Source organism: Melozone crissalis, unplaced genomic scaffold (assembly GCF_028551555.1).
Source record: "Melozone crissalis strain CALT ecotype California unplaced genomic scaffold, PUWL_Pcris_2 ptg000023l_1, whole genome shotgun sequence".
NCBI classification, from domain to species: domain Eukaryota; kingdom Metazoa; phylum Chordata; class Aves; order Passeriformes; family Passerellidae; genus Melozone; species Melozone crissalis.
This window is the reverse complement of record NW_026535801.1, coordinates 25,925,138-25,950,441: the sequence shown is the minus strand read 5'-3', so window position 1 is coordinate 25,950,441 and position 25,304 is coordinate 25,925,138. Positions and strand designations below refer to the sequence as shown.

Here is a 25,304-nt window from a genome sequence, read left to right as displayed (position 1 = left end):
GCTTACACAGCAGGTCATGGGAGTGCTTCCCTGTGGCACCTGCTGACTCCCTGTGGAGCCATGCCCAGGGCTGGGCTGGTTCTCGGGAGAGATGAGGCTCGGCCACCAAGCCTAAGCCTTTCGTGTTGGCTGCCGGGCCACAGCCAGCCTTGCACCCACCCCAAGCCTTCTCCAGCTTCCCCCTGAGCACCCGTTCTTCATCCTCACACCTCCTCAGCCTTTCCTCTAGCATTTTCAAAGGCTTCTTCCCCACCGTGTACCCCTAGCACCACTGGGCCAGGGGGCTCTGCTGGTCTGGGAAGGTTCATCCCTCCCCTTTGTAGGTAAGAAAGCAGAGCAGGACTTGGCCGAACAGCCGAGTTCATCAGCCCTCCCCAGACCCTTCCCGCACCCTCTGTCCTCTGGGCTCCCCCCACGTCCCCCAGACAAAGGGCCGGGGGTCTGTGACAGCCTCGTAGGTCCCAGCCCGTCCGCCCTGGCGGCCGCATCGAACGAGCCCCCACCGGTGAAGGTCACGCCGGGGCGGCGGCCGCCGGGCGAAGCCGCGCCGCGTTCTCCTCCTCCCCCGCCGCCCACCGTCGAGGGGCGGGCGCACCGGGGCCCCGTGCGGCGGCGATTGGCTGCGGGCGGGGAGGCGGGGAGCGGCGGGGCCGCGGCTGGCTGCAGCGGCGGGCGCGGAGCCCAGAGCGGGCGCGGCGGAGCATCCTCGGGCACCGCGGCCCCGGTGCGGGCCGCCTCCCCCGCAGCTCCCGGCCTCATATGGGCGGTGCCGGCGCCCCGGCCCCCGCACGCCCGTCCCGCTCGGCGTTAGCATGGGCACGGTGCTCTCCCTCTCCCCCGCCGCCTCCTCGGGCAAGGGCGGCGGCGGCGGGGGGCTGCTGGCCGAGAAGGCGCCGGGAAGGGTGCCGGGCAAGGGCGAGAGCCGGCTGAAGCGCCCCGGCGTGCTCATCTCGGCGCTCACCTGGAAGCGGCTAGTGGCCGCCTCGGCCAAGAAGAAGAAGAGCACCAAGAAGGTGACGCCGAAGCCCGGCGGCGGGGCCCCGGGGGGGCCCCCGGGCCAGCCCGACCCGCTGGTGGTGCAGCGCAACCGCGAGAACTTGCGCAAGTCGGTGGTGGGGCCGGCCGACGGTGCCAAGCAGGGCCCGCTGGCCGTGCCGGTGCCCACGGTGCCCTCGGCGCCGCAGGAGCTGCACCCGGGCTCCGGCGGGGGAAAGCCGCCGCCTCCCCCGCCGCCGGCCGGCAGCCGCCCCCCGGGATCCCCGCGCCGCGTGGTGGTGCAGGCGTCCACCGGAGAGCTGCTGCGCTGCCTGGGGGACTTCGTGTGCCGCCGCTGCTACCGCCTGAAGGAGCTGAGCCCCGGAGAACTCATCTCGTGGTTTCGCAGCGTGGACCGCTCGCTGCTGCTGCAGGGCTGGCAGGACCAGGGCTTCATCACCCCGGCCAACCTGGTGTTCGTCTACCTGCTGTGCCGGGAAGCGCTGCGGGGCGAAGACATCGGCACCCAGGCCGAGCTGCAGGCCGCCTTCCTCACCTGCCTCTATCTCGCCTACTCCTACATGGGCAACGAGATCTCCTACCCGCTCAAGCCCTTCCTGGTGGAGGGAGACAAGGGGCGCTTCTGGGAGCGCTGCCTGGGCATCATCCAGCGCCTCAGCGCCAAGATGCTGCGAATCAACGCGGACCCGCACTACTTCACGCAACTCTTCCAGGACCTCAAGAGCGAGGGCGAGGGCGGAGACGGGTCCAAGCACTGGACGATCAGCCTGGACCGTTAGGGAGGTACCAGGCCTCCGGCGCCGGGGGCGGAAGGGGCCGCGCACCGAGGGGCGGGGGAGGCGAAGGACTGTCGGATTCCCCCCCCTGCCCCCGCATCCTCCTCGCCTTCCCCCTTCCCCGGCCGTCAGTTCCACGGAGATGCTGCTTGGACCCTCCCCGCTCCGGACCCGGCTGCCCTCCTCCCCCGCCTCCGACCCCAGCCGGGGGCTGCGCTCCGGAGCCCCGAGGCGGCGGCGAAGACCGGGGAGGGGGAGCGCTGCCCCTCCCTGCTCGGCCAAGGGCGGGAGGGGGAGGCTGCGGAGGAGCGGAGGCTCCCGGATGCGCTTTCTCTAGAAAAAAGGGGTGAAAAAATGGATGTGGGGGCCGGGGGCAGGAGGGCTCGGGGGGGATTTTGGGGTGTGGAGGGTGCATGCGAACGGGTCCCGGGCGCGGGCAGGGCCGCCGCGCGCCTCCGCAGCGCTCCCGGCGCTGTCCGTGGTGCTGGAGCTGCCGCGCCTGAGCAGACAAAGGCGGGGATTGCGGGCACGGCTGGGGGGGTTCTATGGGCGATGCCTTCCCCCCTCCCCCGCCCACGTGTGGTGAATGGGCCCCCTCCCCCAGCATGGGCGACGCTGCCCCTCACCCCGCGGGAGCCGCCCGCAAACCCCTTTGTTCGAGCCGCTGGTGGAGGGGGGGCGCCCACGCCCCTCCCCTGGGGCAAATCCCCCCCGTGTGCCCCCCGAAACAGGGGGTGATGCCTCCCCGTCCTTGGCTTGCTGCGGGGAGAGGGGTCTGTGCCACAGGAGGCCTAGGGTGCCCAAACGGAGGGGCCTGCTATGGGAGGGGGGGGGGGGGTCTCCTCTCCTCTTGCTTTGCTTCACTGGAGAATAAAGAGGTGGCCTGGATGGGCCTGGCGGTGGCTCCTGGACTTGCTGGGCTGTGGGGCGCAAGGGCAATTGGGGTAACACCCCAAGCTCCTGGTCATGACCCACTCCTCCCTGAGAGGGATGGGGGGCCCTGGTTCCCAAAGGGGTTTTACTCCCTGGTGTGAGTTGGGGGTCAAATTTTCACCCCTCTTTGTGCCCAAGGCCAGTTCTGGTCTGAGTGTCTCCTGGACCCTTGTGAGCTCTCCTGGCCTCCTCCATTCCAGATGGAAATTCCTGATACCTGTCTGCCACTCTGAATTTAAACAGGATGCCACAGTTTATGTCACCTCCTTTTTTTTTAAATTTAATTTTCTTTTTCCTGAAGCCATGCCCTCCCTCACCTCACTCCTCCCTACCTCTGCTCTGCAGGGCTGGGCTCCCTTTTCCTGGCAGCAGCAGGCTGTGGGAGCTGTGCTGCTATCCCTGTTACCAGCCCTGTGCTTCTGCGGACCTCCAGGGAGAGGGGTGGAGCACGGGAAAGCTTTGCCTTTTATAAAACTGGTTGCTACGCTTCAGGGTGCTGAATTTTCCAGGACTGCTTTAGCAGAGGCTGCTGCACATGCTCTCTGGCTGGGGTCTGCATCCAGGGCTTCCCAGCCCCTCTGAGCCAGGCATTTGGGCTCCCCTGTGCTGGGAAGGGCTGTGCTGGCTCTGCAGGTCATGGAGGGTAAGCTGGATTCCCTCTACCTTTGTGTGCATCAGCAGAGCTGCTAATTAGGCCCAATCTGGCTCATTCAGGCAAAGCTGTGCTGCCAGGAAGACAGCACAGATGTCCCTGTGACGGGGCTGACCTGGCAGGGCGCTGTGCGGGGCTTTTCTGTGGCTGTGTGAACCCAATGAGACCCACGCTGCTCCTGCCCTCCCTCTCCTCAGGGGTGCTCCTCTCTGTGCCTTTAGAGTGACATTCAGGTGACCTTGTGGGCCACAAGGCATTCCCAACCCACCCCAACTTTGGCCATACCCACACCTTGTCATGGGAAAGGTAACTTTGGCTTCAACTGGTGTGATTGGGGCCTTACAGCTCCTATGGGGCTGCTGGGAGAGCCCTGACTCTCCCATACCAGCGTTTTGCAGAGAGGGAAACTGAGGCACAGTGAGGTGAATACAGCAAGGTAGTCTGCATCACAGGGTAACACCTGAGCCATTGGTACCAGCTATTTCCACCTTGAGCTGTGGTGTTTGTCCACAAACATGTGATTTCTGTTCCCAGCTGTAGGGCTTTATGGAGTCTCCTCCCGGAGCTGAGCAGCCTCCCAGCACTGGAGGATTTTCCCACCATACAGATCTCCTTAGAGACACTCACAGGGTTATTCCAGCCTCAAGCCCCAGCCTTTCAAGTTGCTTCCAGCTGCAGTGAGGCCATGTCCTTCCCCTCCTCCCTTGTGTTTCATTGATTAAGAGTCCTAGGCCTCACTGGGGGATTTAGGAAGGGCTAATTGCAGACTGGTAATTGAAGACAGCTTGGAGTCTCTGGAAATGTCAAGGAATGAGAGAGGAGCTTAGATGCTCCCATGCATTTAAATATGCATCATTGGCTCAGCCAGAGCCTTGCTGGGGGGAGGGAGGGAGGCAGACATGTCTGGTTTTCCCTATCCCAGAGGACCTTGTTGAGCTGCTGCGGGGAGCAAGGCAGGAGTAGCACTAATCTTACCTTGTCTGGGAGATTTCTGCTCCCCCCAAGGCAAAGGAGAGAACACAAAATGGCTGGGTACTGAGGGTGGGAATCTCAGGCTTGGGAGCTTGGTTTTCCCCTCTTTAAAACGGTGATTTGCTGCTGCATGGTTGATGGTCTGGACACAGGAGCCAGCTGCTGGACAGCAGCAAGGGGAATGGAGAGAGCTCGTGTCCAAACTTGTGATCCCTGCAGCGCTCCCTGAGGAGCAGTGAGGGGCTGAGACCCTCCCAGGAGGGGCTGGGCAGCCCCCAGTGCTGCCAGCCACAGGGCCCAGCAGTGCCTGGGGTTGCAGGGGTGGGGGGATTCACATCGGGTTTGGGACTTGGAGGCAGAGCAACAGGGCCAAATCAGTGATCAGTCACTGCAGGGATCCAGATGAGGGATCCCAGGGCTTTCCTCGTTTGAAATTGCTCCAGCAGCAGCACATCTCCTTTCCATGCCTCACAGTGGGTGCCCCATCTGCTCCACAGTGCAGCAGCAGAGATGGGCACTGCAGCCCACAGTGGTTCAGCTCCTCCTGCCCCAGGGAGGTCTCTGCTCAGGCCAGAGCACCCTTATCTTCCTTCCCAAAGGTGCACGGGGCTCTTGGATGCACCCTGGCTGGCAGTGGGTCCCAAGGATGAATAGTCACATGTGAAAAAGGGAGTTTCTGCCCAGAGTCATGGAAAAAGCTCTGTGGGACTTTGCTTGCCTGGGTGCTCTGTCTGTGGAGCAAATTCCATGGGCTGGCCATAGCACTGGGGCAGGGAGGGTGACAGGCAGCTGGAGCAGCCAGCCTGGCAAGCCATGCCTCTTCCATGTCACACAAACAGCAGGGAAGCCGTGGTTTAGCTATTAAGAGTTGTCATCCTCCCCCAGAATGACTTGGAGATGCTCCATGGGAGGAAAACGCTGTGGATGATGCAGACCCAGCACCTGCTTGGCTGCTGAAGGACCTGCCTTGGCCCAGCTTCCTGCAAAGCCTTTCCTCATTTCCCTGCAGGGATGCTGGATGATGTTCCTCGAGGCAGATGGGAGTGGGAGGTCTCTCTTTGCCTCTGTGGCAGCCCCTGGAGCCCTGGCTCCACTGCAGCTTTGGCTGTTGCTGCCCTGTTGAAATGGGGATGGCTCATGGGGGCAGGGCTCTGGTCACCTCCTGCTCTGTGGCACTTCAGTCACAGCTGCTCACGGGGCCTGGGGGCAGAATGGCCCAGGGAGATGGCAGCAAGGGCAGAGAGAGACAGGGGGTCCCAGACTACATTGGCTGATGAGATACTTGTGCTCAGGGAGGGGCAGGGTGCTGCCACAGGGTCTCATCTGATGGAAGTCACATCCAGGTTGGGTGGAAGGCTGCAAGAGCTCTGCCTGTGTGGCCCAGTGGCAGGCATGGGACTGAGGAAGGTGGGGTGGCAGCAGTTTGGTTCCCGCTATAGCTAAAGCACGGCCTGAGGCAGTGCCTGGCTGATGTGTTTGGGAATGAGGGCACAGACTGGGAACAGCTCGGTGCCAGGAGGCTGGGCAGGTGAGGAAGGGGAACTGGCTGCCTTGGAGTCCTGCTGGGATGGTTGATCCTGCTGCCACAGAGCCTGGCAGAGCAGAAGGCCAGGGCTGCATGGGCTGGGTCATTACCTCCAGCCCACTGAGAGCTGAGCAAGGAGGCTTCCCTGTGCTGTGTCCCCTGCCTGTCTCACTGTCCTTTGTCACTTCTGAGGACTTGGCTCCTTAGGGGACAGCCAGGCAGAGCCCAGCTGTGACCCAGGGCAGATGTGGGGAGTCTGCCCCAGGGCATGAGTGTCCCCTGGCTGGAACAGGGACTGCTCCCTCATCAGAAGGCCTGCATTAGAGCATAATCTGGCATTAGTGCATTAATCCAGCCCTCCTGCCCTCAGCAAAGCCCACACCAAGGTCTCAGTGTACAGTTGGGCAGCAGCAGCACCAGGACACTCTCCCTGGCCACCCCTGATGGGCACCAGAGAGGAGGTGGCAGCACAGAAAAGGTTTGGGTTTATGGGGGCACTACAGCCCTCAGCACACTGCCAAGGGAAAGAGAATCTTCTGGAAGCATCCCTGTTGCTCTCTTGGAGGGACTTCACAGGGGGTTTGGAGCCAGGCTGCCTGAACCTGCAGGCTCTGGCTGAGCCACACAGTCACGAAGCACTTTGCAGGGAGCCAGGCCAAGAGAAGGTGGTGTCTGGAGAGAGGATGTGAGTCAGCAGCTCGGGTGTGGGGGGCTGAGGAGCCAGTGCAGCTGGGATGAGGAGAGAAGGAAGGAGGTGGGAGTAGCTGGAGAGGGTGCAGGAGTGGGCAGGGAGGCAGGCTGTGTCCCCCAGGGCAGACATGGCCTGGCTGTGCTGCAAAGGCTCTTCCCAGCATGAGGAATGAAGACTGTGGCAACATGACTTCACTAAAAGAGGAGAAGGACTAATCCATTCCCCCTCTGGTACATTATGGGGTGGCTGGAAGATTTTGGAGGAGTTGGAGAGGTCCCCCTGTTGTGCTGGCAAGAGGCTGAGGTCAGGGCAGCTCTCTTGCCAGCTGAGCAAAGCCAGACACAAAGATACTTTGTTGGTTTTGTTTTTTCAGTAGGAAGAAAAAAAAATCCTTCTTCCTTTGACCACAGGGCAGCAGAGGAAGCTGCTGGGCCATGTGCTCTGCTCCCTCAGTCCTCCCAGCACAGGCTGAAGCCCTTTGGGACAGTGTTCCCCATCTCACCCCACACAGGGCACCCAAGGACTCCCCTCAGGTAGGCTGGAAGCCCACGGGTGCACTGAGTGCAGCTCTCAGCCACACAAAATGGGCTCCCCACCAGCTGGTGCACCCCACAGCCACACACGGTGCTGCCCCTCTGTCCCCCGGGCTGGGCACCCCTGCCCAGGGCCAGGGATGATGTTCCAGGGGGAGCTGTGCTGGGCTCGGCCCTGCTTGCCCATTGGCAGGATTTTGCTGCAGTCTGCTCCGAGCCTGTGGTTTTGGTGACTGAGGAAACCTGCAGAAAGCAGCACTGCTGGTGGATTGGGTCAGACAGGGTTTTGAGGAGGAGGGAGGCTGGGTTGGGTGAAGCTGGTGCTCTGTTCAGCCCCCCGATAAGCTCAACATGTGAGGGGAGGCGGCTCCCAGTGGGGCCTGGGGAATGGGAGCATCCCGCGTTGCCGTGGTGACGGCGGCTACATCCTCAGGCAGGCAAGAGCGTCGCTGGTGCAGCCCGGCATGGGTGTCCCCGCTCCGCCTCCTTCCCGGCTGCCGTCCCCGGGAGAGCAGGGCTGGTGTCCGGCTTCTGGCGTGGCACCCAGGGGACAGAGCGCTGGGACGGTGCCAGCTGGGCTCGGAGCAGAGCGGAGCAGCTCAGCCTGTTGCTCCGGGTGTGTGCGGCCGCCCTCCTTCTCCCGAACAGGTAAGTCCCCCCTTTCCCAACGTGTCCCGCCTCCAATCATCGGAGATCCGGGCTGCAAGGTCGGGCCGGACTCACCTGGGCTTCCCCGGTGCAGCCGCGGCAGAGGGACGGGAAGGGGGAAGGGAGCCGCTCCTAGTGACCCACATCCCTTAATCCGCGTCCTGCCCTGCGTCACGCAGTTACCTAAACCCCGAGCAGCTCCCCCGGCGAGGACACAGCCTCTGCCCCGTCTCTGAGGGAGCCGTTGTGGCCATTTCCCCCATTTTGCCGTTGCTAAGTGAAACTTGCGGGCAGGGGATGTCTCCAGCCTGCCTCGGCGCTGGTTGTGTGGGGGTAACTCCTCCTTTTCCCCCTCACTTCACCTCCTGCCGTGCCTGGGAACAGTCTGTGTAACACCCGGAAACCCTGGAGGCAGGGACAGCCCCCTGCCCAGTGCCTGCAACTCCTTTTGCTCTCATGGATTCTCTGCATCAGCCCCCCCAGTTCACAGCCTGAGCCTTCCCCAGAGGACACACTGACATCAGATCCCACTCCCTTAAGCTGATTAGGGCAGTAAGGATGCATTGGAGCAGATGCCACCAAGGCTGTGAGTGACCAGACCCTGGAGGGATGCAGGAGGGGCAGCATGGAGCCCCTAGATGTGGGAACTGCTGGGGTCTGGGGAATGAAGGGAGAGGAGGTGGGGGCTGGTCACTCCTTCCATGGGCTGGGGAGCTGCATGAATCCCCTTGCACAGCTGGTTTGATCCCTGTTGCAATCCTGGGAGCCTGAGAACAGCATGTGTGGCTTTCCTGAAGGGGAATCTCAGGTAACCCAGAGGTTTCCAGCTCTGTCCTCTCTCCTGGGGATTGTAAGAACTAGAGGTGACGCCTGGAGAAAAGATGATGCAGACAATGGCCACATCCTTCCCACCCCAGCCCTGAAGGTGTTCTGGCTCAAATGGGAGAGGATTTGCTGAGTGGTTCCCCCTCTCCCCAGCTCCCTTCAGACAGGAGAGGACACAGGTGACAGCACCTCTCTGTTTTATTGAACACCAACCCCACCCCAGCCAGTGCGGAGCTCAGCGTGCCCAGCTCTTGTGCATCCACTGGGCCAAAGTCCTGCTCCAGAGGATGGGGGCAGCTCCTTGAACCCAGGGGAGAGATCCAGGACTGCCCCTTGGTGCCTGGGGCTCCCAGGCCTGCTGTCATCCCTTCTTCTGCTCCACCACCCACACTGCCTTGTCCCTGGGGATGTTCCCACTTATGGAGGGTGTCCCACCAAGCCCTGCATGGGAGAGGCTAAAGCTGGAGTAAAACTGGAACATTTATCTAGGAAGTGATGAGCAGGACACTGGCTCATGTGCAGGGTGTCAGGGACTGTCCGTAGTGTAATCCTTGGGCACTGGGGAGAGGGCAGAGCTGCAGAGACCAGGCTATGCTGCCTCCAGGCTCTGGTCTTGCCCTGAGGGGGAGCCCCACACTTGTCCCTGACACCTCCAACCCCAGAGCCCTGCCTGGATCTGAGTGAACCCACAGAAAGCATCTGCTCTCCAGACCAAGGCTTCTCCTGAGGTCCGAAGGAAGTCACCTTTAGGAAGCAGGTATAGGAGGGCTGGAGGAAACAAAGCCTTTGGAGACAAAGGTGAGGGGACCAAGTGGTCAAGGAAGGTTCCCTTTCCTTGTCCCTGCTCAGTGGGACCCTCATTCATGGACACAGCTGCCCTGGGGCTCCAGCTCCTGGAGGGCAGGCAGAGGCTGGAGGCAGAGCTAGGGACATTCATGGCATGGACAGCATGGTACAAAGGAAAGGTGGGGCAATGGCCCTGCCAGGAGAGGAGCCCATGGTTTTTGCTTCCATTCACACCCTGCTTTAGGTATCCACATCCATTCCCAGGATCATGGATACTTCCTCATCTTAAATTTAGATGGCTTCCCTCCTCCAGCCACCCACATCAGAGAACAAACCCAACTTTCCTGCGAGCACCCCCCATCCCCCACACCACATCAAACATAAAAGGGGCCAAGTGAGAGCAGGGCACAATCCCATCCCCCACCCCTCCCTGCTGAGCTTCCCAAATCCGCAGCCCCACGCTGCCAGGGCCATGGAGCATCCAGGCGGCACAGCCGAGCCCCTAATGGTAATGGTTGTTCATGTTGTTGAGGTGGGAGGCTGCCATGGCGCTGAACGAGGCTGAGGGCTGGAGCCCGTGCCCCGGGTACAGGGACGGGCTGGAGCCAGCCCAGTAGGAGAAGCCGGCCGGCGTCACTCCCGATGTCATGAGGTTGAGTTTGGAGATGCCCGAGAAGGGCAGCGGTGCCAGGTTGCCCTGGAATTTGTAGAGGGCGTGGTCGGGGGTGGCCGGCTGGCACACCTGGGCCAACCCGTGGAAGTCAAACTTGTAGGCGTAGCGCTTGCCGTGCACCTTGGTCATGATGTTCTTGTCGTAGTAGTAGCGCAGCGCGCGGCTCAGCTTGTCGTAATTCATGTTGGGCTTGCTCTTGCGCTCGCCCCAGCGCCGCGCCACCTCGTCGGGGTCGATCAGCTTGAACTCCCCGTTGGTGCCTTCCCAGGCGATGCAGTTCAGGTTGGCCCGGTCCGAAAGCAGCTCCAGCAGGAACTGCCACAGCTGGATCTGCCCGCTGCCTGCAAGGCCGGGCCCCAGAGAGGTTAAAGCTCCTTCCCAGAGCACAGGGTGAGGGACAGGATGTGCCCCAATCCCCTTGACCCACTGTTAGTCGCCCTCTCCCACACCCAGGTTCTGGCTGCACCTCATTGCATCTTCCCTGCTTTAGAGACACATAAGGTGGTAACAAGGTTATGTCTCCTTTTCAACATCCCAACCCCATCCTACACCCCCAGATATGAGAAGAAGATGCCTCTGCATCTTGAGATGGAGTAGGAGTGCTCAAAGGTCAACACAGGTTGCAGTGGGACTCTGAGATCCAGTCTCCCCATCCATCCCGCCCACATTCATGCACCACTGAGGATGAACACCTGCTTGTTTGTTTTTGGGAGGACATGGCCTTGTTCTTTTATCAGCAGCCCCAAGAAGGACCTATCTTGGCAGAACCCAGATCCATCCCAACACAAGCATTCCCCACTGCCATGTCTGCTGGAAACTGGGCTGTTCTCACATCCCCTGCTCTAGGGACACTGTGCCCTGCACAGATATCTCCATGGTCAACTCAAGTCAGGGAGGAACACTCATCTGAACTACACCACAGAGAGACACAGATAGGTGTAGGGGAGGGAGAGATGGGGACAGAGCGTGACCTACTGTGGCTTTGAATTAGGCATCAATGATGTTCCTCATTTCTGGAGGAAAAGTGTCCTCCCTGAGCCATGGCCATTGCACCTGCAGCTTGCACCAAGGAGTTTCCTTGGTGGGTGCCCGTGGTGCCCCTGTGCCAGGCTGTGCACACGCTGGAGCCTGGCACACTCGACACACCCATGGTGAAACACAAGGACGTGCTCCTTCGGGTCTGGCCAGAGGTCATGAGAGGAGAGGGAATCTGGACCTTTGTGCAAAGAGAATCCGACTGCTGGGACCCGGCCACCCTGCAGAGCAGCCCTGCACTTCCCTAGGCACCCCACTGCCTCCTCTGAGCAGCATTCCCTGCACATCCCCTGCACATCCCTGCTCCTGATGCCACTCCTTGCAGCACAGTCTCTCTCCAAAGCAGAGGATGTGCCTCTGCAGTTATCCCTGTGCTCTTCTAACATGATTTTGTGTAAAGGTGCTTGGATCCTATACGGAGATTTAGGACCCATGACCTCAGCAACAAGAAGTCCTACAGCTCTGCTACATTTCCCAGCAAAAAAAATCTTGTTCTTGTTGTAGACCCACCTATTTTATCTTGTTCTCCCTGTATCTTGCTCTAGAAGAAGCAGGGAACAGCCATTCCCCATTGATTCCCATTCCACCAAAACCCACTCAGACATCCTGACCCAGGCAGCTGAGCCCAGGTCTTTCCAAGGTGTTGTATTTCCTAATTCCCCATCCTGGGACCAAGGCAGGGGATCTCTCCTCCCTAGGGTGCATCTGCAGCCCTTGCCCCTTCTCCACCATCACAGCCCCACCCTGGCCTCCAGCTATCTCCCACCCGTGGGTGTTCCACCCCATGCAAGGAGGTCAGGGAGGTCTTGGGGGGTGGATCTGGGTGGAATGGTGAGGCTCAGTCCTGCCTGCTGCACGGTGCAGCACATGATAATGCACCTGAGAGCTCCCTAAGGAAATATCCAGGCGTCCAAAAAGATCCCTCTCACTGCAGCACAGTGTTTAGAGTATGGCTGGGCAGAGTCTGCAGTGCAGAAGCACAAGGGCTCCCCCAGGTCCATCTTTTCTCCCCCTCCCACCACTAAACCGGGGCTCCATTTTTCCTGCTCAGGGGAGTCCCTGGTCCCTGCCTCCTAGCAAACAGGCAAGCTACACGGCCCAAACACCACAATGCTGGCCCCACGACCCCCAGTGCTGCTGCGCTCCCAAAAAGGCTCCAGGCTGCTCCTTGGTCAGCGCTGGGAGCTCCAGCTGCTCCCTGGTCAGCACTGGCAGCTCCAGGTTGCTCCCTGGTCAGCACTGGCAGCTCCAGGCTGTTCCCTGATCAGCACTGGGAGCTCCAGGCTGCTCCCTGGTCAGCACTGGCAGCTCCAGGCTGTTCCCTGATCAGCACTGGGAGCTCCAGGCTGTTCCCTGGTTATCCTTGGGAGCTCCAGGCTGCTCCCTGGTCAGCACTGGGAGCTCCAGGCTGCTCCCTGGCCGGCACTGGCAGCTCCAGGCTGCTCCTTGGCCAGCGCTGGCCGATGCCCGTGACCCCTGCTCGGGTTGTTCCAGATGGATGCCTCCGGTTCCCGGGGACACATCACTCCCGAGCTCCAGCACTTCAGTGGCAGCTCCCTCACGAATGATGTCCCAACTCTCCTCTGCACTCGCAGGAGCGGATCTCCCGAGCCTGGATCAGCCCGCCCCGCTCCCGAGATGGCTGGCAGCTCCCTCCCGTCGGATGTCCCGGAGCTCCCGGCAGACCGGAGTTGGGACCCCGCACTCTCCCCGCTGCGGGGCTCGGGGGGATGCATTCCCCGCTCCTCTCTGATGCCTCGGACGGGAGCTCCCGACCGTCGGGGCTGGCCGCTGTCCCCGCGGGAACTGGCGGCGGATGCTCCGAGCCGGAGGCGCTGGCAGCAGCAGGGAACGGGGGCTCCGTGTGGCCGTGTCCTGCAAGGACAGTGCCCGGCAAAGGACGGCAAAGGGGCTCCGCTGGCTGCTGGCGGGAGAGAATGCGGGTGCCCCGGGGTCCCCGCTCCGTGCCGGCCGAGGGGAGCGGGGCCTGTCCAGGGGAAGGGGCAGCGGTGCTCTTACCTTTCTGCACGCCGGGGCTGAGAGACCCCCACGCCTGGCTCTTCCCGTCTTTGAACAAAGTTTCCCCGACTGGATCTGGGGGGAAAAAGGGAACGCGGGTGGCGTGGAGAGAGGGCTGGAACCAGGCGGGACCGCGACAGCCCAGCGCCCACCCGCGGGCAGCGTCCCCGCAGCCCCCGGCCGCTCCCCCTTGCCTGCCCCGCCGCTGCGGCGAAGCCAGGAAACGCGTCCAGGAAAAAGGAAATCCGATTTCCGACCCAGCCGGGGAAGCTTTTAAATAGGAATAGACGATCCCGTGGGCTGGGGTATGGAGGAGAAAGGGAGTGAGGGAGAGAGGTGTGGGGCAGGGGGAGAGGGAGAGGAGGCGGGTGGGTGGCAGGATGGGTGACAGGAGCGGCGGGTGGCAGCGAGGATGTCTGTCGGCATTTGGGGAGTGGACTGCTGTGGAAAGGAGAGATAAACGGACAGATGGATAGAAGGAAGGAAATGGGTGAATGGATGGAAGGACGGAAGAGACGATGGTGAGTGGGTAGGTGGAGGAAAGAAAGTGCGAGAGATCGATGGATGGAAGGGCAGGTAATGGATAAGATGATGGAAAAACAGGCTGATGGAAGGGACGTTGGGTGGATGGAGGGGTTGGCTGGTACCAGGGATGGAAAGGGGGATGCAGGGACAAGTGGGTGGGGTGGAAGAATGGATGGAAGCACAGGGGAAGGGTGGGTGGGTGGATGGAAAGATGGGTTGGAAGAAAAGAAAGGTGGACGAAGAGATGGAAGGAGGGTGACGGTGGGTGGATGAAGGATGGGAAGATGAGTGTGCGGATGTGGCAAGCTGTGAGGGCAGCTGAAAGGAAGAAGGGATGGTTGTGGTGCTGGAAGGCAGGAAGAGAGAATGGACAGAGGGAGAGGGGATAACAGGGTGGGCGCTGGAAGGAGACGGGGCAGAGGAGAGCCCCAGGGCCTCAGCGGGACAGGGTGGGCAGGGGCTGGGCGCTGTGCGGGGCACGGCGCTGCGGTGGGGCAGCGGCCGAGGGATCCGCCCGTACCTGGCAGGTACATGTTGAGCAGCAGTGGCACCGCTCCGGTGCCGTGTCTCATGGCAGCTGTGGGGGCGGCCCGCGGGCTGCATGTTTTAATATTCCTGCCCCTATTATTATTATTATTATTCCACTTTATCAGGGAGCAGCTGATGGCGAATAAATGGCAGCGGGACGGGCAGGGGACGGGCAGGGGCCGGGGGAGGCGGGGGAAGGGGGAGTTTCCAGGCAACTCGCAGGGGCTGGGGCCCCGGCTCCAGCAATTTCCTCCGCTGTAATTAAAGCGGGCGCTGCCCCCCCCCCCTCCCCCCGCTATCGGGCCCGCATCAGACTTTAATCACGGCCGCGGGTTTCTATGGAGAGCGGTTCGGGCCGCTTCCTGCCTCTTCCGCCTCCTTAACTCTTCGCAAACACGGCGCTAACATCCCAGCTGGGAGCGGGCCCGGCCACTGCCTGGAGACCGCCCGGGCCCGGCCTCCCACCAGCACCTCGCCTCCCGAGCCGCCGATCGGCAGCGGCACAGCCTCGGAGCCCGCTCCCGATCGGCCGCTACCGGTACCGCCCCGGAGCCCGCACCCGATCGGCCGGTACCGGCACAGCCTCGGAGCCCGCTCCCGATCGGCCGGTACCGGCACAGCCTCGGAGCCCGCTCCCGATCGGCCGCTACCGGTACCGCCCCGGAGCCCGCTCCCGATCGGCCCGCAGCGCCCCAGAACCCGCTCCCGACCGGCCCGCAGCCCGCTCCTCGCTGCACGGCACCGGCAGCAGCTCCGGCACTGCCCCACCGTCCTTGCCCTCCGAACCGCCCTGCTGCTGGCCCTGGGGGTCCGTGCCTGCCCCTTCCCCAGCTCCAGCATCATCAGCACGGTCCTGGGGGCTCCTTGCAGTTCACAGAGCCCTGGGGTGGGCCAGGTGTGTCCTCACCAGGGCCCTCCACCTCCAGGACAATGGTCATGGGGTTCCTTTGCAGTGCCCAGAGTTTGGGGTGGGTAAGTGTGTCTCCAGCAGTTGGTGGCACCAGGTCATCCCACAGCTCTGCCACCTCCGTGGTCCCTCTGTGCTCTCCTGAACAGTCCCTGCCCCAGGGACAGCTAAGCTTGTGATCATCCCACAGCACCCAGCCCTGTCCCAACCTGCTGCACATCTTTATTAGGATCCATGGACGCTGGGTAATCCCCAACACCCACACAAACCAGGATGGCCCCTTCTTCATCTGCTTGTCCTGAGCAGAGCTGGGTACATTCTGAAGACAGGAGGACATTTAATGGAGAAACTTATGACAGAGAAATGTGATACCAGCTCCAAAAAGACACATTTGGCCAGGTTTTTCCCTGTCACCCATGGCCCCAGCTGTTATATGCACTTGTGGGGTGCTGTCAGTCTCTGTCCCCCAGGCCAGGAGTGGACCCCCCACAGGATCCCACAGCTTGAGGCAGCCAGGCAGTGTGCCAGCAGCTGTCACCAGTTCTCTTCCGTGAGTCCAACACTGTACAGCCAAGCTCACAACTTCTTCTGCAGTGTTTCACTGATGTCTGGCAAAAGGATGAGCTCTCATGCTGGATTTAGCTGCCTTTTTGGAAAGTGATCATTACAAGATACGGACCTAATGGAAATCAGGATACAGCCATGCCAGACTCGCAGTTTTTATTTACAGTGCCTGCCCGGCATAAGAAGCTGCAGCCCAAGGGGAGCAATGCTCAATCAGGGGGCACAGCCCAACAGAGCTGGTGTCTCCTCTTGGCAGGGGGTGTCCAAAGTCTTTAGGAAACAGGGGGTCTCTTGGTTACCAAGCTCCACCTCTGCTCCAGGTGCTCCACCTCTGCTGCCCATCTCCATCATGGACAAAGAGCAGATGTTGGCAAGGGGAGACATGAGCAGAGACCATGGTATTCCCCAGCAATTCCCCAGCAATCCTGTTTGGAGGTAACAGCCCTTAAAAAGCTTCTCTTCCCCCAGCTTGTCTCCTGATCTCCCCTGAACCTCTCAGGGGGTGTCCAGCTCTGTACAGCCCACCAGCCCTGGCTGCTCCCTGCATCCCTCTCCTGCCCAGCCCCCAAGGTGCAGCTCTCCCCGCAGTGGCTCCGCAGCCTCCCAGACTTGCTTTCGCTGCCTGAGTCACTGAAACAAACCGCAGGCAACAGAAAACAAGCCCCGGAGACAGCGGGGTGAGGTGGGGGTGTGCCTGACCCACCACCTGTCCTCTTCTGGCAGCCCAAGGGGAGACCATGACACTCCTACAGCAAACTGCAGAGTGGAGGGCATGGAGGGGGGCCTGGGCTGAGGGACAGCCCAGAGCGGGCAGGGGGTGCAGTAGGGATCAGGCCAGAAATGGGTTTAGGGCTGCAGGAGCTGGAGAAGGAGGTGCTTTGGAGGGCTCTGGGGATGGAGACTCCTGGGTCCCTGGGAAAGCCAGTGGGTGGAGGGCTTAAAGTGGGATATGAGGGGACTGGGGTCTTTGAGTGATCTGGGGTCAGAGGTGTGCAGAAGGACAGGGAATGTCAGATCCTAAAAGCTGGCAAGCCCTGTGTCCATGTGGAGCTCTGGACACCTGAGTGATGTGACCCCAGGGTCATGGGGGAGCTGGGGCAGACCCAGAGGATGAGGAAGGCAGGGTATGTGAGAAATCCAGGAAATAGGGGCCCATGTCCATGGGGGAACAGGGACTGGGCTGTGGGTCTGAGGGGGATCTAGGAGATGAGGTTCCAGGTCTGTGGGGCTACTGGGGATGCAGCCCGGGCATTGGAACACCCAGCTGGAAGCAGCTGCAGGTCCCTCCAGTTGCAAGAAGGAGTCTGCCCCCCGCCCCCCACTCCAGTGCTCTCCTCCCACCCCAGGTGGAGCAATAAGGACCCACGACTTTGCAATGCCCCCCACAGCCCACCCCTGCCCCCCCATCACAGCGCTGTGTGCAGTGCCCGGGAAAGCTTCACCTGTGAGCCGGCGGTGTGGAGCGGAGCCGAGCTGACGTGGCCCTGGGCTGGCTGCGCCTGGCCAGGTGTGCCGGAATGTGTTTGTGCTGGGGGAGAGGCCGTGCGGCCGGGGTGGGGCCTCTGGGGACACAGGAGACAGGCGCGGGCTGGGGGGCACTATGCAGCCGGGATGCCGTGTGGGATGGGGATACACAGGGGCTGGGTCTTCTGCACAGCAACAATGGGGTGGAGGGGAGAGGGGGCATGCAGGGAAACGTGTGTGTGCTCAGCTGAGTGCAGCTCTCTCTCTCTCTCACACACGCACACCCACACCCATTACACACCAATGCACAGGCTGACACACACACCCGGGCTGGGGTCTCTGCACGCTGCTGGGTAAGGGCTGTGCACAGACTGCCCCCCAACCCAGTGTTCCAGCAGCTTTCTGGGACACTCCCTTTCTCAGGGCCAAGCATGTTTTTAGCAGGGTGGGCATCAGGGAGCCCAGGAATCTGAGGCACTCAGAACTGTTCCATCATGCATCCATGTCCTGGATGTGGGGAGCACCTTGGGACCAAAAGCCTGTGCCCCAGGAGAGCTTTGGGGTGCCAGAGCAGGAGAGGAGGCAAGGAGGAAGAGAGGAGGAGGAAACAATGTGCTGGGTGCAGGGAGCACCTTGGGATGGGTGGCCCACACTCCAGGAAGGTTCAGAGCCAGATGGAAAAGGAGGAGGCTGGGAAAGGGTGCTGGAGGAGGAGGAGGAGGCTGGGTGGGGCTCCCGGTGTCCCGGAGCCGGATACTGGCACGGATATGCTGGCGTGGCAAGGCTGGAGGAGGGGGACACACACACCTGCGAGCATCAAGCCAGGCCCCTACCACCTGTGGAACACTATCCCAGGCCTCCTTCCCCTGCACAGCCACCTGCACCTCCTGCCCAGCCCCTCTGTGCCAGTGCCCCCAAGCCTGACACAGCCGTGGCTGCCCCATGTGTTGGCAGAGTCCCGTCCTGCCCCAGATGGCCCCTATGTTCTTCCTCCTTCCCAGGTCCACAGCAGGCAGGGACCCCCTTCTCTCTTCCAGAGCGGTGCAGAGGAAGGGGACCTTGAGTTGGCAGACTTTGTAGCAACCAATTTCCCTGGCATTGATGCTGGGAGGACATCCCAGGGTACAAACCTGATGGATGCCTCTTCCTGGGGCACAACCCTCTTGGTGCCTTCTCCCACATCCAGTGCTCTCTTTGCCCAGCAAGTTCCCATTTTCCCAGCCAGAGCACCACAGCAGTGGAACTGTGCATGGATGAGAGGTGGGTGCAGAGAGCTCAGCCCAGGGTGGAGCTGGCCACGAGCCCAAAGCTGCCTGGGGAAGGGGAAACCTTCCAGGTTGCCACCACAGTCCTCCCAGCATGGCAGCCCCTGAGGAGCAGAGCAGAGGCAGGAGCACTCTTTTTTTGACAAATGCCTTTATTTGCTACCGGATAGAGGTCTATTGCACAGCAGCCTGGAGGCTGCAGGGCACACAGCCCTGCCCCAGTTCAGTGCTGGACGCGGCGGATGGATTGGATCTGGTTGGTGTGGGCCTGGCTGCTGTATTCATTGTACTTCTTGAACTCGCCGTTCTGTCTGTCCCGCTCCAGCACGTACTGGTAGCCCCTGTATCCTGGGTACTGGTATGCCACCCACCTGCAGGCAGAGCCTTGGCTCAGAGCCCCAAGCCAAATCATCCCTTCCCATCCCATCCCATCCCATCCAATCCCATCCCATCCCATCCCATCCCATCCCTCTGCTTGCCCTGGGAGGAGAGGGACAGAAAATACTCAATGGCTTGTATTTTCAAGGAAAAAGTAGCAGGAATGCATCCCTTTTCTGAGGGGGTCCCCCTTCCACATTGTGGGGTTTATGGAGGTGTTTTATGCAAGGAGGTGCTTCTGAGCCTCTGTTCTTGGCACCCCCAGCCCCTGCCCCGCTGGCTGCACTCACGCTCCGGCGTTCACTTTGATGGATGCCACCTCCTTGTTGCCCCAGCCCATGGCCTGCAGCGAGGGATAGTCGTCACTCAGCTCAAACTTGTGACCCTGGAAGTTCTCAGCCTCGTAGAGGATGACTTTGCTGTCATTGTGGTTCTGCAGAGAGACAGAGCTGGAGGTCAGCAGGAATGGGTTGGCTTGCCGAGGGGTAGGGATGTGGCATCAGTGTGACACACACCAAGGCACTTTGAGAGGCCTGGGATTGTGAGCAGCTTTGGTGCAATGCATGGGGATGTCCTTCAACCTGGCACCCCCTCACTGGGACACCCCAGAACTGCCCTAAGGATGCTGCTCTCATGTCCCTGTGGTCCCAGTGCACAGCTGTCAGTGAGAGTTAGTGGCTACAACCTCTGGACCCACACGGACTTCTGCCCTCGGCATCACCACACCCCCCAAGGCTGCAGGAGGGTTCAGGGCGAGGCAGGATGCTGAGAGAGGTCCCCTCAGCTCTGTGGGGCCTTTCTGGGTGCTGGGCACGGTGGGGTTAATGGCTGGGACACTGAGTGATGCAGCACTGTCCCCCGTGCCCAGCCCCCACATGCATCTATCTGCACCGAGGAGCAGTCCTGCCAGCAAGGAGTGATCTTATCGCATCCCCTTTATTAAAGCCTGAACATATCTGCCTGGTGATTATTAAAAGTTGGGGGGGGACCCCCCGCTCGGAGGCGCAGACGTGCCGCTGCTGCGAGCAGCGGTGTCTCTGCAGATGGAGCGATAGAGCCGCGGCTGCCTGGGCACGCCCCAGGGCCCGCGCTCCGAGCATCCCTGCGGTCCCAGCAGCTCCTCCCTGCTCATCCCAGCCCCGGGAATCAGGGCTGGGGGACAAGGCCTAGGGACCCCAGCCTGGCAGGTGGCTCTCCAAAGCACAAAGAGCTGGAATTGTGCTTCAGGCTAAATTTTAGACCTAGAAAGCATCCCAGGATCTTTGCAGGGAGATGAGAGCTGTGTGTACAGCTACTCCTCCACTTCACATGTACCTCTGTGAACACCTCACCCCTCCATCCCATGGCCCATGTAAGTCATCCTCCAGCCTGTCCCTCATTGTCTCCATGCTGGGTTACCTGGAGGAAGCTCTGCCTGCCCTGAGCCCTCCCCGTGTGGTGTCCCAGTAACTCACTGCGCATTTGACAGGCCGGAAGGAGAGGAGGTGCTCGGTCCGGTAGCCACTGTTCCCGCTCCAGGCCTCCCACCGGGGATAGTCACCCTTCTCCAGGATAAACTGCTGTCCCTGGTACTCAGGGTACTCGAAGCCTACCCAGCTGGAAGGAAGAGGAGGAAAGCCCTCAGAGATGTGTGACACAGTCCCCAGGATCAGTCAGGGGTCAGCTTCTCCTTCCTGGGCAGGGGACAGAGACATCCTGGCAGGTTATGGGTCTGTCACAGATGTTGGGGTTCTTGCTAGCAGCAAATGTCCCTTTTGAAAGTGGGACCCCTCTCCCCAGAGCCACATCGTTGCCTCCATCCTACGCCTTGCCTTGGTAAGGTCTCCCTGACTAGCAGATGGGAAAACACAAGGAGCACAAGCAGGGAGGTCGCACGATGAGGCTGTGTCATAGCTGAGGAAGAATTTGGGAGCTCTGGCTCCCTAGCAGCTCCCAATTTTCCCTGGGAGCAGTGGGTTTGCTGGTGCGGGGTGTGCCAAGGGGCCGCGGGGTCGGCGGGGCACTTACGGGCCAGACTCCACCTTGATGGAGCGGATCTTGCGGAAGCCGCGCTCCATGATGCTGGGGCACTCCATGAGGAACTCGCAGCGCTTGCCCTGGAAGTTCTCCTCCTCCCACACCGTGATCTTGTACTGCCCCAGGGTGTCCATGGCTTCACTGCTGGTCATACGGGTCTCTCGGCTGCTGGCAGAGCCCCACGGATCACCCCAGGGCCGGTGCCCCCCACCAGCCCCCAGCCACCCTCCTGCCTGCTGCTGAGCCTGGCATGCCGGTGGTGCTGCCCTCACACACCCCATGCCACTGGCCCCTTGCCCTCCCAGGCTGGCACGGGGACATTTCCCATTCCCTTTCCTTCCCTGCTGGGGGATCACTGTCCGGTGAGCCCCAGGTTGCTGGGGGAATTTGCAGTGCCCCATCTCTCCATGTGATGTACCCAGGACTGCCTCAGTTTTTCCCCTCCCAAGCTCCCTGCCGTGGCTCCGGGAGCTGTCTGGGTGCGGTGGCACTGTACCCACTGCTGGGAGGCGGCGGTGACCGCAGCTCAGATGCGGCTGTAGCCCCGGGGCAGAGCAGCCCGGCTCCTCCATCCCTCCTGCCGGGGTCCCTCCTGCTCCTGTGGCACACAGAGCCCCGCCGCTTGCCCTTCCCCAGGGTGAGCCTTGGCCGGCTGGGGGCTTGCTGTGGGGCAGCGCCTGTGCACGGGGGTCTGGGGCTCACAGCCTGGTACTTACTTGGTCGGAGGGCAGGGCACAGAGGCGGAGGTGGCGGTGCCGGCGCCGGCTTCTCCTGTGGCCCTTTATAGCGGGCGCTGGAGCGCCGCTGGAGCGGCGGCCAGGGCGCTGTGTCAGCAGCCAGGGGACGGGGCACGGCTGCTCGGCCAGCCCAGACTCCGGCTGTCCATTCCACTTAGGCAGTGTGGCGAGAGCGGCCCCCCCGCGGCCGGCCGGGCTGACAATGAAAGTGCTGGGCTGTGTTTGCGCAGGGGCTCAGGGCACAATGAGCAAAGGGCCTGACGCGCCGCTTTCCTTTCTGCCCCCGCACAATGTCCCCGCTTGGCCCAGGGATTAGGGAGCCAGCCTTTCCCAGGGCACCCGCAGCCTCTGCCAGGGGTGAGGCTGGTGGGAAGGAGGTGCCAGGGTGAAGTGGGGATTTACCTTCTGGGAGCTGAGGGGCACTCATGTCCTCACGCTGGAACACAGGCCTTATCTGGGGCTGCTTCTGCCCCTCCAGGTGGGACTCTGCCACCATGGGCTCCTTTTCCAGCCAGGCCCTGCAGGGATTCCTGTGCTGGCTGCAGAATGGGTGCTGATGGACCCCAGTTAAAAGTTTTTAATGCCCTGAGCATTTCCACTGGCTTGAGAAAGAGCTCCCTGTGCTCCCACTCCCCTCCCACTGTGGCAAGAGACACTGTGCACAGTGGGAGGGGACCAGCTTCGGGACAGAGCTGTGCCCTTCACCTGGGCAGGACCAGCCCTGCCTGGAGCTGCACCAACCATGCAGCTATCCCCAGTGGCTCCTAGCAGGAGCTGGGATGGACGAGGCCAGCACAGGCTGGAAAGGAGGAAGAGGGCCCTGTTGAGCTGTGAAATCCTGGGTGTCTAGGCAGCTGTTTCTTGCAGCATCCCTGTGTGCTCTTGAGGCTGGGCACTCCCCATCTTCAGCTGGGCAGGTGCCACGCTGGCCACTGGGCAAGGGCTGGACCACAGCACCACAAACCTTCCCAGGAAAACTCCAGCGCTTCTGGGGGTCCTGGGCATGGGCTCAGCATCACAAGAGACCATTGTCGGTTATGGAGAATGCAGTGTGAGCAGCTGGGGGTGGTGTTAGTACGCCTAGCATCAAAAAGAATCGGGGACTGAGGGGTGACTCGGGGGTCCCCTTCGTGACCTCCCCACTGCTCGGTGGCCCGAGGCTCGGTGCGAATCCGCGCCGATGCCTGCGGGTCCCAGCAGAGGGTGCAGCCTGGCAGCGCTTGGAGCGCGCTCAGCTCAGGGACATCAGTGGCCCTTGGCAGGGGAGAGGCGCTGGGGAGGCGACCCTCAGCTTGCGTGGCCTGAAGTGCTCCTAGCAGGGAGGGGGAGATGCTCTTGGAGCTGTCTGGGGAAGCAGAAGGTGGAGGGAAGGATAGGGATGCTCCCTGGAGAAGGAAGAGCACTCTGGTGCAGCCTGGTGGCCTGGGGACATCTCTCAAACTGCTGGGAGACAGGTCTGGGCAGGATTTAGGGAAGCCATCACCTTGGCAAAGGTGAGGCAAGATGCAGAGCTAGTGCACTGCAGGGTCTCCCCACAGTGCTGCCATGCCTTGCCTGGGCAGTGAGAACAGAGCTGTGGGGCACTGGTTAGTTTGGGGTGCTTGAGGATGAGGGCAGCTGGGGACTCTGAGGGGCAGGGCACTGTGGGGTGTATTACAGAGCCCCAGGACGTGAGGCACCACAGAATACGTGGGATGTGCCTGTGTGGGGCAGTGTATGGTGTGCTACAGCATCTGTGGGGCACTGGGGCTGTGCCACGAGGAGCAAGCCAGCCACTCAGCCATCCCCATGCAACAATTAGATAAAAGCACTGGAAGGTGCAGAGGAGAAATCCAGATGCAGACAGTGCCCCTCCCTTGTTCCTCAGCACGTTGTACCCACTGGGATGTGCTTCACCTCCTGCTCGGTACATGCAGGGCAGCCACGTGGGAGACACAGCCACAGCAGGGCACAGCATCAGTGGGGTCACTCACAAGGAGCCGTCCCTGGCTGCATCCCAGAGCGCTGATGCAGCCTGTCCTCCCTGGGCCGGGTGCTCTCTGTCCCCTGCCAGCATTGCCTGGCTGGGTCACTGCAAGCCCCCAGCCACCCCTGCCCAGCTGGGACAGGGGCAGAGAGAGGCTGCTGCGGGGGCAGGAGTGACTCTGCTCAAGGGCAGCTGCTCATGCTGGCTGTGGGAGCTGCTCAGCGCTCGCCCAGGGCCTCCTGCATAGGCTAATTTAATAAGGGCCCCTCTAGCTCCCAGCTCAGCTTGTTCCCTGCACTAGCAAAACAGATCATGTTTCTCAGTGCCACTGGGCACAGCGCGGCAGCCCAGGGGCACGGTGGGAGCACGAGGGCACCCAAGTGCTCCCTGCCAAGCCCAGACCATGGGGCTGTACCCTGTGCACAGCAGGGGAGCAGAGCAGGCTGAAGGGCAGCCACAGGAGAGGTGAGGCAGGGGCTGCCCAGAACCCTGAGGCTGGTGCCCTGTCTGTGGCAACACACAGCTGTACCCATCGATGTTAGGAATCTAACATCAATGAATCTCCGGGCCGGCTGACCAAGGCAGCACAGCTGTGTGTGGTCCACCTGTCTGGCACCGTGGGCTGGGCCCTGGTCACACCCTGCGGGACCTCTAGCTGCTCTCCCCTTCTCCCCAGCCTGGCTGGGGGCTGGACCAGCACTCCAGGGGGCTGGAGGTCTGGGGGCTGGGCCCTACAGGAGCAGATGGAGCTGGTGCCGGCCCCTGTTTGTCTTTCTTCCAGTTGCCTGGTGCTCTGTTTGTTCTAGGGATGGCTTCCTGCTGTCAGGGCCAAAACAGGTGGCTTTTATTTGCAGGGTCTGGCTGATTAGATCAGGGGTGGTGTGTCATTGCCCCCACACAGCCCCATTGCTTCCTTTTTCCTCTGCTTTCTCCCCTAGCCTCATTTCTGTGGGAAATCATTCTGCTCGATAATCACTCTCCTTCTCTCTCCAGTCACCTGTGCTTCAGGGCTGCTCTGAACATGGCCACACCAGGACTGGTCAATCCCAGCCAAAACCCCTTCTTCCACCTGCTGGATCCTGAATCCCAGAGCCAAGAGGGTTGCTGGGGTCCCCAGTGCCACTTGTCCCTTGCAGAGGCTTTGCTGGCCACATGAGCCATAGGTGTACAGCACACATCCGCCACAGGAGCCTCCTGACAGGCACTGCCCCGCACAGGGAGCCCTGGCACTTGCCAGCTGCCCCACAGGCACGTGTCCCCTGCACACGCAGCCGTGCCACCCCTGCAGCCAGGAGCCCCTGGGACAGCCAGAGCCTGGCAGATGTTGCAGGGATTAGCTCCCACGCAGGTGCACACGCACACCGTGGGCTGCCAGCTGTTCCGTGCCCCTGGCACCACCCCAGGTACGCTGCTCACCCCTCCTTGTGGGGCTGTGGCTGCCCACCCTGCCTGTGGCACCCACAGCTCTGGGCTGCACCTGCAGCAGCCCTCCAAGACAAGGATGCTCCCAGGGACACAGGTTCACCCCGTGCCACCCATTCACCACCCGAGCCTGGCTGTCCCCACATGGGGTGTGCTCAGTCCCCACGAGCTGCCAGGGGAGCTGTGGCCTCACCTGCCTGCTCCCCACTGTTCCCATGGGGACTAATCCCACCTGAAGGTCAGGGAGGCTCCGCCAGCTGCTTACCTCCTGCCTGTGGATTACAGCCTGGGTGTGAGCAGCTGGCAAAGGCTGAGCCCAGCTGAGCTCAGCCCTGCTGGGGAACTGACAGCAGCACAGAACCAGAAGGGAACCCAGGGTGGCATGTCCCTTTCAGCCTGAGGTGTCCCCTCTGTCATACCTTACCCAGTCAGAGATGCCAGGCACTGGGGCAGGGGAGGCAGGATCTG

General features: G+C 61.6%; 3 protein-coding genes across 3 annotated transcripts; 1 reads left to right on the top strand and 2 right to left on the bottom strand.

Annotated features, from left to right (window-relative positions):
• The first annotated feature begins 699 nt into the window (after positions 1 to 699).
• On the top strand, positions 700 to 2,660 carry CDK5R2 (cyclin dependent kinase 5 regulatory subunit 2). Its single transcript, XM_054278008.1, has one exon. It carries the CDS (start codon positions 813 to 815, stop codon positions 1,773 to 1,775), a length of 963 nt encoding a protein of 320 aa, XP_054133983.1. The 5' UTR covers positions 700 to 812; the 3' UTR covers positions 1,776 to 2,660.
• Positions 2,661 to 9,810: 7,150 nt separating this feature from the next.
• On the bottom strand, positions 9,811 to 15,055 carry FEV (FEV transcription factor, ETS family member). Its single transcript, XM_054278395.1, has 4 exons — positions 15,025 to 15,055; positions 14,660 to 14,848; positions 13,065 to 13,139; positions 9,811 to 10,351 (listed from the first exon to the last, which is right to left on the bottom strand). The coding sequence occupies exons 1-4, from the start codon at positions 15,053 to 15,055 to the stop codon at positions 9,840 to 9,842; spliced, it is 807 nt and encodes a 268-aa protein (XP_054134370.1). The 3' UTR covers positions 9,811 to 9,839.
• Positions 15,056 to 18,540: 3,485 nt separating this feature from the next.
• Positions 18,541 to 24,928, bottom strand: CRYBA2 (crystallin beta A2). Its single transcript, XM_054278280.1, has 5 exons — positions 24,899 to 24,928; positions 20,703 to 20,869; positions 20,150 to 20,291; positions 18,986 to 19,128; positions 18,541 to 18,688 (listed from the first exon to the last, which is right to left on the bottom strand). Exons 2-5 carry the CDS (start codon positions 20,861 to 20,863, stop codon positions 18,541 to 18,543), a joined length of 594 nt encoding a protein of 197 aa, XP_054134255.1. The 5' UTR covers positions 20,864 to 20,869; positions 24,899 to 24,928.
• Positions 24,929 to 25,304: the final 376 nt, after the last annotated feature.

Coding starts and splice junctions, on each gene's coding strand:
- CRYBA2 (XM_054278280.1), bottom strand. CDS start 20,863: ATGACCAGCAGTGAAGCCATGGACACCCTGGGGCAGTACAAGATCACG. Junction 20,292..20,702: donor ATCAAGGTGGAGTCTGGCCC/GTAAGTGCCCCG, acceptor TCTTCCTTCCAG/CTGGGTAGGCTTCGAGTACC. Junction 19,129..20,149: donor TCCGGCCTGTCAAATGCGCA/GTGAGTTACTGG, acceptor GTCTCTCTGCAG/AACCACAATGACAGCAAAGT.
- CDK5R2 (XM_054278008.1), top strand. CDS start 813: ATGGGCACGGTGCTCTCCCTCTCCCCCGCCGCCTCCTCGGGCAAGGGC.
- FEV (XM_054278395.1), bottom strand. CDS start 15,055: ATGACCATTGTCCTGGAGGTGGAGGGCCCTG. Junction 14,849..15,024: donor CCTGGAGGTGGAGGGCCCTG/GTGAGGACACAC, acceptor GGTGCCGTGCAG/CGAGGAGCGGGCTGCGGGCC. Junction 10,352..13,064: donor CAGCCCCGGCGTGCAGAAAG/GTAAGAGCACCG, acceptor CCGGCCTTGCAG/GCAGCGGGCAGATCCAGCTG.